The sequence below is a fragment of the Temnothorax nylanderi genome, unplaced genomic scaffold (genome assembly GCF_030848795.1).
Source record: "Temnothorax nylanderi isolate EJ_2023f unplaced genomic scaffold, tnyl_v1.0 TNYL_tig0789_pilon, whole genome shotgun sequence".
Classification (NCBI taxonomy): domain Eukaryota; kingdom Metazoa; phylum Arthropoda; class Insecta; order Hymenoptera; family Formicidae; genus Temnothorax; species Temnothorax nylanderi.
The window spans coordinates 38,397-52,616 of NW_027249851.1; the positions used below are offsets into that span (position 1 = coordinate 38,397).

Sequence of the window (14,220 nt, forward strand, 5' to 3'; positions counted from 1 at the left end):
GAGCTTGTAGATCGTCTCCGATTGCTCGAAGCTTCGCGCCTAGCGGGTCACACCGGTCACGATAACGAGATCCTGTCGATTATCGAGGAACTTCGCGAGGCTGGACTTATTATAAATTAAACCGCGCGTCGGCGAGTCGTTCAATCAACATCGAAATGCCAATCAACAAGTTTGGTATATCGCTCGGAAGAGGCGGTGCGGAACCGTACTATCAATGGAGCGGATTAATCAGAAATTACGTGCGCGATAACGCTCTTTGCATGGTCGCCACCGACTTTGACGCGAAATCGCGCAAGATTCGACGGATAGCGCCGCCTGTAGATGATGGCGATGCAGCCAATAAACGTTACGTGCAGCAGAGCGTGCAAATTTTGAAAGATCAGCAGGATGAAATCGAGAGAAAGATGGCCGCATTCCAGAATAACGTGCAAATTACCCTAAACGAACTTCAAAAGATGATTCAAGATGTAATTGCGAATCATCGCGAATAGATAAGAACGTACATCTGATCGCTGCGTCAGTTGCGCGTCAGCGTCATGGCTAGTAAGAAGCAATCAACTGAGAAACGGAGGCTGGTGGAAGAACTACACGCTCCTGCGAGAAGAAATTTTTCGCGAAGACGCGTCATAGTGCGCGGATACGATGACCTGTGGCAGGCGGATGTGGTCGAAATGCGTCCATACACGCGATTCAACAGAGGCTACTACTACATACTCACCGTTATCGACGTGCTGAGCAAGCACGCATGGGCCGTACCGCTCAAGGCCAAGAGCGGAACCGAGGTTACTACGGCGATAGCGAAAATAATTCGAGACGGCGGAAGATGTCCGAAAAATCTGCACACTGACAAGGGCAAAGAATTTTACAACGCAAACGTGCAGAAACTCTTGAAGAAACATAATATCAATCACTATTCGACCTATTCCGTAATGAAGGCATCGGTCGTCGAACGATTCAATCGCACGCTCAAGAACGATATGTGGAAAATGTTTACGCTCAACGGAAATTACAAATGGATCGGCTCGCTGCCGGGTCTCGTATCGGATTACAACCCGCGAAAGCATCGAACTATCGGCATGCGACCCATCGATGTTACCCCCGCGATCGCCGACAAGCTCCTAACAACGGTGTACAGCCACGTAAAGATCGCTGCTCCCGCGCGATTCAAAGTGGGCGACTCGGTAAATTCGGCGTGAGTAAATTCATGACAATCTTCGAGAAAGGATACACGCCAAATTGGACCACGGAGGTGTTTAGAATCATCAAAGTGCAGAAAACTAATCCCGTGACGTACCTGTTGGAAGATTCCTGCGGAAAACCCGTCGCCGGCGGCTTCTACGAATACGAGTTACATCGCGTTGCCAATCCCGACGTGTATCTCGTTGAAAAAGTTTTGCGCAAAAGGGGGGATGAGGTTTATGTAAAGTGGTTAGGATTTGATAATTCACACAATTCATGGATACACAAGAATAATGTATTGTAAAAATTTATTACAATATAAAAACATATTATACATACAAATGAGTCATTTATTTTCATACATATCTAAATGTATTTACAATTGTATTTTACAATGATATTTTATAATGCCCCCATGGCAGCGTCTCGGTAGAACCGGGTATAATGTATCGTTTATCATCGTACGGACTTAGAGCTATTTTCGTTTCGGACACGGTGTATACCTCGTGCTGTTTGGATCTTATGCAGGTCTGCTGTCGCGTCATTTCAATTTCATCGCGCAGACACCGCGTGTAATCGTCGAACGTTATCGACCTGGCTACGACGTTACTCTTAACACCTTTAGCTTTTTTCGTATCTTTCTTGCCGTCTACTCGCAAGGCATACATCTTTGCTCTAAGCCCGACGAATTCAGTCATTATCGCACCGTTATTTTCGTTTTTCATTAAGCCCGGAACTTTTTTATTGGCGAGTGAGATACCGTACGCATTATCGACCGCGTAATCGCTAGTATCAAATCTAATAATGTGGCGCTTCATGGTGTCATACACATTTTCGCACTCGATGTGATAAATGAGACTGTCAGTATCGGTGTACGTGACTTTACACTTGTCGCGATACAACGGTAACATGTACTCGTGATGAAATTCGTACAAACATGTCTTGGATATATCGAGGATGCACATACCCACGTAGATTGGTTTGTCGAACTTCACCTCGAGTTTTCGCATTTCTATTGCTACTAAATTCTCCGAAAAGACGCTTCGGCTATGAAAATTTGGTTTCGCGATCAATGCCTCCGCGCCGTATCTACCCTCCCAATGAGTCACGAGTCGCACGTCAACGTGATTGCGCACATTCTCCATGGTTTTGCCAAACACAGCATTGTTCATCAATTTGTATAAATTTTTCTCGAAATCATTCTTGGCCAATGTTCTAAATTTCGTATTAAGTTCTATATAATCGCGAAGCCATGGAGATTGCGCGAATTTCAATATGCGGTGAATCTTTGCTACACGGAGACCGTGACGAGTGCACTGCTGCAGGTTGCGATAATGTATGACATAACGTTTCTTATCGTATAATGTTGCGAGGAGCTTGTCCTGTCGCTTACTGGGTGGTTTATCGCGCGTCGGACAGAATGGTAGGTCAGTGTGCGCGTCGTGAAGATGTTGCGGATACTCCAAGTCGACTTCGAGAATGTAGCCTATCGTGGAATCCACCGCAACATCCATAACATTAAAATCGGTTACGTCGTCGACCCATTGAAAATCTGCGTAAGGCAATGGTTGACACATTGCCCAGCCGTATAAGTTGTTTACGTCAAAATACATCAGATATGACGACGGTTTCGATGGATCGTACGACTGCATGTACTTGTTGGCCAGCGCGTATCTGTTTGAACATTGACTCAAACCGCCGCGTATGCCGCGTTCGATAAACATGACCATGTCAATGTCAGTGAGCAATTCGAAATTGATACGTGTATGCTTCAACATAGCATCCCACGTAAAACCTGGTAGAGTATAATAATACGCCGGATCGAGTCCATAACTCGCGACGCAGCTATCGCGAAAATTTTCAAAGATATCGGCCAACAGCAAGACATCGGTTTTGAGATATAAATCGCTGTAGTCACCGAGCGTTCCAATGGAGAACCGCTGCCAGACGTTGACGGCGTGCGCGTAATCGCTCTCGGATACGGTGTCACCTGTCAATGAACTATAAAACGAGTCGCGCGGCGGTAAACACGAGTCCTCCAACTCTTCGACGCAGTCAATGTACTCATACGGAAATACGCCTTTTCGTGTCAGCATATCAAAATTTTCTGCGGATATTTTACAAAATTCGCGTTGCAATATTCGCAGTTTATCCTTGCTTAGATAAGATGCCAATTTGTCGAGACTAGCGGTGAGAAACTTGTACGAATCGATAAATCGCAATTTGACGCAAGTTTTCTTATCTTTATCTTCGGTGCTTTTAACGTTTTTTGTAAATAAAATGTATTTCTCTTTTGTGATTGGGAGCAAGTCTACATGTCCTTCGTACGCTGTTGCTATTTCAGTTATAATAAAATGCGCGTCGTAGCCAAATAAATTATGAAAAACTATGGGAATGCAATGCGAATCTTTGTAGTTCAGATTACAGTTTGAGTGCGCGGGACCTCTGTACTGACCGGTCAGATGACAATGATCGCGTACTCGCACGTCGTCTGGCTCGAACGGTTTTTCGCACACGTGACAGTGCGTTGCGCTGTTGAACTTTTCCCACTCGTCTCGCGTGAAATTCGCCATGGGTATATTAGTGGACAAGATTGTCTTTACGTCGTGAGCTAAACGTCTTAGCTCCTCGGCGAACCACGCGACGCAATCCTTATCGCGACGAAACCGATACATTGATAGCGAGTCGTCGTATGAGCAGCGCACGTAGTACCCTATGCTAAACACGCGATGATGTTGATATGTGTACCTGGACGTTTCCGGATCCGCTTCCATCTTCTCCAGGGTACATTCAAGGTCGGCGTATACGATAAACGGAACTCGTTCCTTCCTGCCGTGATTCTTGAAAGCCAACCACTTGTCGTTATCGCTCGGTAACTTGATCGCGCAGTCGTTCATCTCCTGACAGTCGACGGTGTGGGCTTCCAATTTCTCGCTGGAGCCGAAGTAGTGCAAGCATCTGTAAATAAAGAATTTTTTTTTAAATATATTTTTTTTACGTAAAAATTATTATTTATTAGGATGTATACTTACCGATCGCAAAAGTATTTCCGACCATGGTGCGTGCTCAGTTGCGAGCTCACGAGGCGGGACAGATTCTTGATCCATGCAAAATGTCCTACGTTGTCGTCCTGCACGTACAGCAGATTTACATGTCTGTCCATCTTTCGACCAGTAACCCGTATTGGCAAGATCGCAAGTTCCTTGTTTTTTTTCTCGATGCTGAAGACGTTGATTGATATATCGTTGTGATTTTCAAACCGTTTAATTTGATTCAACGTCATTGGAAATTTAATGTCTGTAAGATTTAGCACCGACGTGTAATGAGGATACGACGATTCCAGATCTGCATGTCTTTGGGCTGGATGCAGAGCAGCCACCACTGACCATGCGAAACATGCATTGTCCATTGATCGCACGTTTATCACCGCTCTCTTCAATTTAATTTCTCGCGGTATTTCCACAAAACACCCCGCGTGCAATGGATTATATTTGTTTACGTTAACAGTCAAATTAAGTATACGCGACAACGCCCATCCGCTATCACGTTCCTGGAATTCCTCCAGCGATGCTAGGGTAGGCTCGATGACGTGTCGCTTGTACCACTCACACAGATCGGACTCACGAAAGAGTTCATAGTTTCTCGTTGCGATACTTTTATTTGCGCGTTTGTCACCCGCAACAAATTCACCATCAAACATTGTGTTTATTTTTACATTGTCATGTCGTTGCATGACGTTCCGCACATGAATGAGTACAATGTCTCTCGCATCTTTGAGAAATTGATGAGGGTCGATGTGTTTGGAATTTATTACCACACCGGTCAGTATACGACTTTCAAAAGCCGTATCTATCTCGCGCCATCTGAGTCCTGTCTCACTCGCACTGTATCCTGCACCCACATGCACAAAACGTTGACGTACCGAGTCTTTCAGACCTTCGAGTCGTGCGATACAGGCGACCAACGACTGTTTGAGACCGATCGATAATCGTGGCCGTTTAATTCGGCTTTGTTCTTCCAACGATTCGATAAACTCGTCGCATCGTTGCTCCCACGCGGCAAAGTCTTCCCTCGAATTTAAAAGGGTGGATTGGTCCAACAACTCTTGCTCCATGTTCCTCTTTCTACCACAATTTGTTGTACTCGCGACTTCCAGTCCTCAACTGCTGAGCGTATCCCCCAGATTCGTCCTTCTATATTCTACTAATGATGCATCGTTTGTTTTTATCATATCTAATTTCATCTCTGTATCCGTACATTTGCGCCTTCCGAAAAAATGCAAAATTTGCAGTTTTGCACGTGTGCGATGAAATCATTGCGAGACACGTATGTTCATGAAAACGATATCGCGCCATTGACTTTCGGTGATTTGATCTGTATCAATGCAGCAGCCGTACATCGGCGCTATTTGCAAAATTTGCAGTTTTGCACGTGTTCGATGAAATCATCGTGAGACATGTATGTTCTTGAAAACAATAACACCCCATTGACTTATGTAAATTTGCAGAATTTGCAGTTTTGCACGTGTTCGATAAAATCATCGCCAGACACGTCGCGACATGTTCTTGAAAACAATATCGCGCAATTGACTTATGCGAAATTGCAAAATTTGCAGTTTTGCACGTGTTCGATGAAATCATTGCGAGACACGTATGCTCTTGAAAATAAATCATATTTGATGCCCGATGAGGTGATCTCATCACAAATGTTCTTGACAAAGATATCTCATTTAACATATATGTGGTGGTGGTCACCATGCAGCAGCAGCCGTACATTGGCGCTATTTGCAAGATTCGCATTTTTTTTACGTATAAATAGTCTACGAGGATTCTAGAGCGCAGTCAAGAGTTTGATACGGTTTGAGTACGTCGCAAACAGCCTCCAGTTACAATGTACACTTACGGTGCGAACTACTACGTTCCGATTCAGGATGAAACGTGCGAGAAACAGCACAATGAGTAAGTACCGCTAATTTTCGTATATGCTTGTGCAAAAAAATCTTTTATAAACATAATTGTATTTTTTCAGTTTTGATAAACCCCGCTACACGCCTCGTATTTTGGGAAGAAGATTTGCCTTGACATCGACAGCGTATAAATTTTTGGATGTTGGAATCAACGCGGGACCTATGTCCTCTGTGGATATACTTATTGGCGATAATCGAGGCAATCGGATAATTCTGCCTCATGCAACGTGGGTGACATTCATCAAAAAACGTGCAGATATTCAGCGACTCGTGCAGTCACCGGCGCCTTCATCGCTAGCGTTTCGAGATCTGGAACTCGTTAAAATACGTGACGCAGATATTGTAAAGTTGACATCGTGCGACACCAGCCTGTACATGAAACCGTCAACCGTACTCTTCCTGTTCGAACTAGAACATTGCGTCGAAAATGTATATTTTCAACTATGTCAAAATGTTCACGGCGTAAGTGAAAAATTTAAACAATTTGTAACAATTTTACGCCAAAATTGTATTACCGATAAATGTAATGCAGTTAGAAGCTTGCATGAAGTTTATGATAAAAATTCGCTAATAGATTGCGAACTGTTGGCGTATATATATGCTGCCGATACTATTGTGTATAATGCGCTACATGATAAATAAATGCATATAATATGGTTAAAAAAATTTTAATTATTTTTCCTTTTCATTTACCGTTCCCTGTCATTAAGCTGTCTTCGTTTATCGTTTACTTAAATGTAATATTAAAAATTAAATATTAAGATCTAAACGATTAAATATCGTCGGCGAAGAAAAGATATGCGATCGTGAGCGAGAACACGAACGGGAGCCGGGAGCCGGGAGCGAGAAGACGCGAGCGAGAACGCGCGAGGGAAAGAGAACGAGAAGACGCGCGCGAACGGGGGAGAGGGATCGCGCGCGACCGTGAAGACGCGCGCGAACGGGGGACGGGGGCGCGAGAGAACATCTACGAGGGGGAGATAACGCGAGCGGGAGCGTGCCGTGTGACGTCACGCGGACCGACGCGGCCATTGCACGCGGACTCCGCGGCGCGGCGAAAACGCGGTCGCCCCTCACCCCGCGGCGCGGCGAAAACGCGAACGCGGGTCCCCTCACCCCGCGGACCCCTCTCCCGCGGTGCCCGAAAACGCGAACGCGGGTCCCCTCACCCCGCGGACCCCTCCCCCGCGGCGCCGGAAACGCGGTACCCCCCTCCCCCTCCCCCGCGGTGCTTGAAAACGCGGTCCCCCCCTCCCCCTCCCCCGCGGTGCCCGAAAACGCGGTCCCTCCCCTCCCCCTCCCCCGCGGTGCCCGAAAACGCGGTTCCCCCCCCGCGGTACACCCCCCTCCCGCGGTATACCCCCCGCCCCTCACCCCCCCTCGGATCCCCTGGGGTAGAACCGGCCTAGCTTACCTACTACAGTTCATCGAAATTTTCGATTAAGTGCCAAGGCACTGGATATTTATCCTGTCCCGGAGCTATAATTTTTATATCTGTAGATATTTCTCGGTTTCTATCAACAATAAGAACTTCATCATTTGGTTCGAAATAATCAGATTCTTCAGATTCCGATTTATTGTCGTGTTTTTCTACATCAGATGGATTTTTTCTATAATTGTAGCTATCGCATTTATCATTAGCATCGACAATAAACTCCAATTCTGTAGTAAAGTTTCTGTTATATTTTTTAAAAAAATTATTGTCAATGTTTATATTGTTTTTTTTATACAGAGGTGTTTGTAGTAAGTACTCCAAAGCTTCACAAATTTTTGCTGGTTTTATAGTTTCATACATGTAATCAAATTTATGTTCCATGTGCCTTTTCAGTTTTAATTAAATAGTCGACATTTCATCAAAAGTTCTAGGTAAAACATTTATCATCTCAATAATTTCAACTGGGATATTAACTATACTTCCTTTTAGTGATAATTGAGGATTAATAGCATACGGTTGCAATGCTTTTATTTGCATGAACGGAATATATGGTGACACCATTCGTTCTTCAAGGGCAGTTAAGTTTGTCACTACTTTTGGCACATTTGAAAATCTTAAATCTGCATTTGATGCTGTTTTTGGAACGTCTCCTGATGTAATATATTTTTTGCATGTCTTGCAGACGTATTCCGATGAGTTATTAACAATTTGATTAATAAATTCATTAATTGCAATCTTTGTGTCACTGAATTTATTTCGTATTTTCGTAATATTAAAACGTTCTACTGATTTAAAAAAAAAACAAATTTTCGCAACACACATACTATATCTGGTCCAAATTTTCTGTTTTTTTTTTTAAATTTCATTATCAATACATTATGATAATATTCAGTATCTTTGATGCCACTATTTATTTTGTTCCGAACAGAATTGCTGTAGTTTTCTCGATATCTAAAAAAATCGTCAAGTCTTAATAATCTTTTACGTTCAATATCAAAAATTTTTTCATTAGCGTTGTAGTTAAGATCTTCCCGTAACGTTCGCAAAACTTGTATTCTATCTCTATTTTTGATTTGTTCATTTATCTGGTAACTTGTATCTTTTCTTTTGACTTTTATTCTTTGTAGATTTTTGTCTTTCTCTGCTTCTTTAAATACTTGATTTCGACGTTTATTTCTTATTTTTTGCTGATTCCAGTCTCTTTCTTTTTTTTATACATAGGATCTTGACGTATTTGCGTCATGCGTTGTCTGTTTTTTTGTCTTTCGGCTTCCTTGTATGACGAAGGATCTATTCGTATTCTTTTTACGCGTTCTACTGCTTTTCCTCTTTCTTTACTTTGTTGTTGTATATTTTCTTTTATCATATTTTCAATTTCATCATTCTTTATATCATTAACATCACTGTCATTTGTTATTTTTTTATTAATAACATTTTGCGTATCGTCTTTATCAGTCGAAAAACAATCATATTCACGTTTACGTTTCATGTTTCTTTTTTTGGTATTTTTCTTTTGTTCTTTTTCTTTATATTCTTTATCAGATGGTAATTTACTCATCAAAAGTTTATTATCATTATTTTTTAAATTTACACTTTTTTTCTTTAATTTTGGCATTTTAATAGTTAAATTTAGTTGCCTTTTTTATCAAATATTTTTTTTTATGCCAACTCACCTTTTTACTTTCTTTTTGGTTTCCTTTATTTTTAGTTATTTTTATCTGCTGTTTTTCTATCTCTCACGTTCTAATTCTGTTGAAAAAGTAGAAGGAATAAAGGTAATTTACTCGCAATCACTCTGTTATGTATCTTTAATATTGTCATATTAATATTGTGTTTGTAATTTCAGTTCTTTACTGTTAAGATACAATTTCACGTGCTGCTAAAACAAGCAATTTAAACGACAGATTTGTTGCTCCCCGCGGAAAAAAGTTAAATCTGAACTTTATATGGATCTTAATAAAATCTCCATTTAAATTTTATTTGATTTAAATTAATGCTGAATAACTGCATTAATATGGCTCATATTTGTTCTATATATAAAACTTAATTAAGAATATACGAAGAAATATCGATGTACATTTCGATTAAAAATCTCGAACATATGAATACATGTCGTATATTCTTATTCGACCTGTATACTCGTACGTATGTTTCGTAGTATACAAAGTATATATACGTACTTCTTATAGTATCATTTCATCATCAAAATATTTGTATTTAATTTGGCTTAATAAGGATTTAATTAGCTAATATATTCAATTTAAATATTAATCTTATTGAAACCATATATGAAATTAATAAGTTGTAAATCTTATTCAAATTTCATTAAATTCGCATTATGGATCATTAATATGATCCATATATGCGCTTGGACAAGTTTAATCCAATAGTAAGATCTTATTTAAATTTAATTTCGATCCATATTTAGAACATTATAACCTTGGAACATTATTATATCCATATATGCGCTTGGACAAGTTTAATCCAATAGTAAAATCTTATTTAAATTTAATTTCGATCCATATTTAGAACATTATAACCTTGGAACATTATAACACATTATAACCTTGCATATTCGCAAAACTGAAGAATACTAAAGATGCATTTATGCGAGGAAAATGTATTTGAAGGAAATGAATATAATTATGATATAAATTATATACTTATATATTTCATATCAAGTATATTACATAAAAGCAGAACACGAGTGCCTTCAAGATTATTTTCAATATCAAATTGACAAGAATAAATATTTTTAATGTAAATGTAGTGTAAATAAAAAAGTAGTATACTGAAACAAAGTCTGGTATTTAGAATATCTTTGAAGGCACCGTACGTGTTTTGCTATAAGATCTGCGTCACAATTATCGTTAACTTATCTAATTTGTACAATTTTGGTATCGTTTGACAAGCACTTTATAATTTTATTGTAATAGCAACAATTTTAAAAGATTTTTAATAAAGACAGTAATAATTCAATTATATAAAATAGAAGATTGACAATATTTTATGAACAATTATATTTATATCATAATTTTATATCATAAATATTGTTAAAGAAACGTTGGTACACAATATATATTTTTATTTTTATCTTTAAAATGCAATAAATATGAGTAATGTTGTTTTTAATGGAAAAAAAAACGAAAAGACAATAAAACTTGTGTTAAAAACGAGATACAAGTACTAAGAATTATATCTGTATCATTCATTGCGCTATAATTCTTATGCAACATGGTATTTATTTTGCTAACATCATGCGTAATAATGATTTATTACGGGATATTGTCGTAGACCATCCCTGACGCGTCCCCGCTGAGCGTACCAGCGTTGCCGGCTTCGACCGCGTCCTCTTCCTCGTCGATATCCTGTAACAAAATACGAATAGTATAAAAATACTCTAAATAGTAAATACAAAATTAAAAAAAATTAATTTTTATTAAATACGTACTCATTGGTCCCTGCTGCTGTATTTGCGCCATCGGTTGCACATTGGCTTCCTGCTGCTGTTGTTGCACAAGCGGCTGCTCGTGTGCTGCCTGCTGCTGCTGCGCTAGCGGCTGCTCCAGCAGTGGCTGCTCGACCTCCTGCTGCTGTTGCGCCTGCTCCTGCGGCTGGTCCCGCTCTTGTAAACGTCTTTGCAGCTCCGCAATTTGCAACTGCTGCAGTTGCAATTGCTGCATTACTTCTTGCATCGTTGGCAGGTTGTTATTATTTCTTTCTGAAAATAGAAAGAAACTATCAAAATTGCAAGTTTTGCCGTTAAAAATTTATAATATTTATTTATAACCTATATAATACTTACGTGACATTTTGCTACTCCTTTCAAGTTCCCGCCAAGCACGTTGATGGATAGCCGATCCTCAAAACCGATCCTCAAAAAATTTAAATTTGACGTTTTTGAACATAAGCAACACATTGGCATCGAAAACTCAAAAAACAATTTTTACTTCGGTCTTTTCTACTCCTATTTTATATACAATTATTTTAAATTTGGTTGATTAGACTTAGCTTTATATGCGATCAAAATTATGAACCTTTGATCGCGTATAAAGCTGGGTCTAATCAACCAAATCTTAAACAAGTTTACCAAAATTTTTATAACTCCAGAACTAATCAATCAAATCTTAACGAATTATATATGAAATAGGGGTAGAAAAGACTGAAGAATATAATAAAATTAGAAGTAGCCCAATATTTTAAAATTTGCAAAAGTTATAGCAACCACGGACATTTCTAAAAAAATTAAAAAATTTTTTTTAAAAAAGAACCCCTTTACCGATTATCGCCAAATTCAATACCAACCTTCCTTGAATAATACTCTATCGATTAAAAAAAAATTCAGCCCGATATCTCAATATTTACATAGTCAATATATATTAAAACAGAACTGTTAACTTCGATAATAAAGCATCGATAAATTAAGATATGTATATTTTTTCAAAAGCCATAGAATCAAAAGTAAAATGATTTATTCCATATATATTATAACTTCCCGAGAAAAAATGATTAGATATAATCACATATGATTATATATATATATATAGATCGACATTAGATATAATTAGATATATTTTAAATAATTCCTCGCTTAAATGCATTTTTATAAATAACAAGATTATTATGTCTTTCTTGGTACACACGATCAAATTCAAAAAACTCGAAATGTTTGCGAACTACGAATGTATTTTCGGTTTAATAATCTTTTTATCTTATAAATACCTTATTTTTCTTATCTCTATTTCTGTCTAATTATCTTTTCTTTTATCTCCTTCACCTAACGTTTAAAGAATCTTTTCGCCGGAAATTAAATGTTGCTGCTCTCTCTTTCTCTTTCTTTCTTTCTTTTTGTCTCTCTCTTTCTCTGTTAGTAAAGAAACATAAATTTTTAAATTCGGTTCTAACGTATAAATACTAAGCAATTAACACACTTATTAAAATATATATTTCTTTTAGTAATATATTATTATATGTACGCATATTATAACCAAGAGATCGAGAGAGCGTAAGTACAATAATGCAACAGTAGGAGAGAATGAGCGAACGAGAGAATGAGCAAACGAGAGAACGAGAAAGCGAGAGAGAGAGAGAGAGAGAGAGAGAGAGAGAGAGAGAGAGAGAGAGAGAGAGAGAGAGAGAGAGAGAGAGAGAGAGAGAGAGAGAGAGAGAGAGAGAGAGAGAGAGAGAGAGAGAGAGAGAGAGAGAAAGAAGAGAAAGCTAGATGCAAAATGTCTCATTTTAATCAATGTATCTTAATTTTTCCGCAAAGATGTGACCTTCCCAGTTTACAATTTATCTCCGCCTATCAATCATACGTTACGAATTCTCTTTTGCTTTTAACCTTTGTGGACAATCCTGTCACATATTCCGGCGTTTTTGATAATCGATTAATCGTTAATTTGACAAATTTCACATTTGAAAAGACATCGAAGCATGGGATTAAAAATATGTAGCCAATTGCAGCCAGAACCTAACTGTGAACATTTTTTTTAACCTATCGAGTTAAGTTCATAGATGCAGTCTACACATTCAGATTTGTTGAAAAAAGTGGTCAAAAAAATTGACTTACACAACTATGGCTTTAACCCCTCCATATAATCATATATAATGATGTTTTTTTTGTAAATATATATAATCATATAAGACCATACATAGTCAATATATATTAAATATGCTCTAACTCGACTAGCTACATGCCTCTCGTATCCGCATGAGATACCGCCTGCTCTTTTTGCGTATCGTTTATCAAGCCGCTCGTTTCGCGCACTTTCCTCCCGTGTGCACCCGTGATTTAATCCTCGCAGGTACAATTTACCTTTAGCGATATTTCTTCCTGCACTGTTCTACCTGATGCATAGAATACAGTGACTAAGATCATGGTGTGGCATGGACGAAAGAAAATAGATTTATTTAAAAAATCAAAATTATTGTTATTCCTTAGAAGCTTATAAACTTGTACAATACTAATGTTTATTTATTAAGAACGATATTCTGTAATGGAAATTAACAGAAAATTTATTATGCAGTTTAAGTGCAAACAGCTTACAATTTCATTTTCAATCTCTATATATATATAAACTAGTTATAATATATTTTTGACGAAAAAATTATTTTTTTGGGTATATAAAAATTCTTCTTTACTTTAAACTTTAAACCTTTATAACTTTTTTTCTATTTAATCCACTCTTAAAAAAGGCGTGTTAAGTCGATAGTCGAATTTATTGTTGCCTTTTTACCGCGATGCTGATTGGTTATCTCGATTGATTGCCGCGCCGTAGCTTGCTTCATCCCGTGAGGGACTGTCATCGCGGAGTGTGTTTTGACAGTTTGAACGTTAGCGTATTGTCGTGTGAGTATAATAGTGTAACGTAGTAAAAATCAAATAATAGTAGTTAAAAGTTAAGTTATAATAAAAAGTATAAAATTTAAAAAGCTAAATAACGCGCGCGCAGCGACAACCGTTAACGGTTGTCATCGAAAAATTTCAGATAAGTTTTAGATAAATTCTATATAATGATTTCATATAATTTTTAGTATTTTATTATTTTACATAAGATACTTTGTGTTATCTTCTTATTTCAGTTATTAACGGTTTTCATAAATGTTGCTAACAATGTGTTTTGTGTACAAATGTTTTGTG

The 14,220-nt window shown here is 38.3% G+C and overlaps 1 protein-coding gene across 1 annotated transcript; it reads right to left on the bottom strand.

The window, feature by feature from the left end:
- Positions 1 to 3,558: 3,558 nt before the first annotated feature.
- LOC139785373 (uncharacterized) lies at positions 3,559 to 5,623 on the bottom strand. The gene has a single exon (XM_071724536.1). It carries the CDS (start codon positions 5,291 to 5,293, stop codon positions 4,208 to 4,210), a length of 1,086 nt encoding a protein of 361 aa, XP_071580637.1. The 5' UTR covers positions 5,294 to 5,623; the 3' UTR covers positions 3,559 to 4,207.
- Positions 5,624 to 14,220: the final 8,597 nt, after the last annotated feature.

Excerpts from the sequence above, each read along its gene's own strand:
- LOC139785373 (XM_071724536.1), bottom strand. The coding sequence starts at position 5,293 with ATGGAGCAAGAGTTGTTGGACCAATCCACCCTTTTAAATTCGAGGGAA.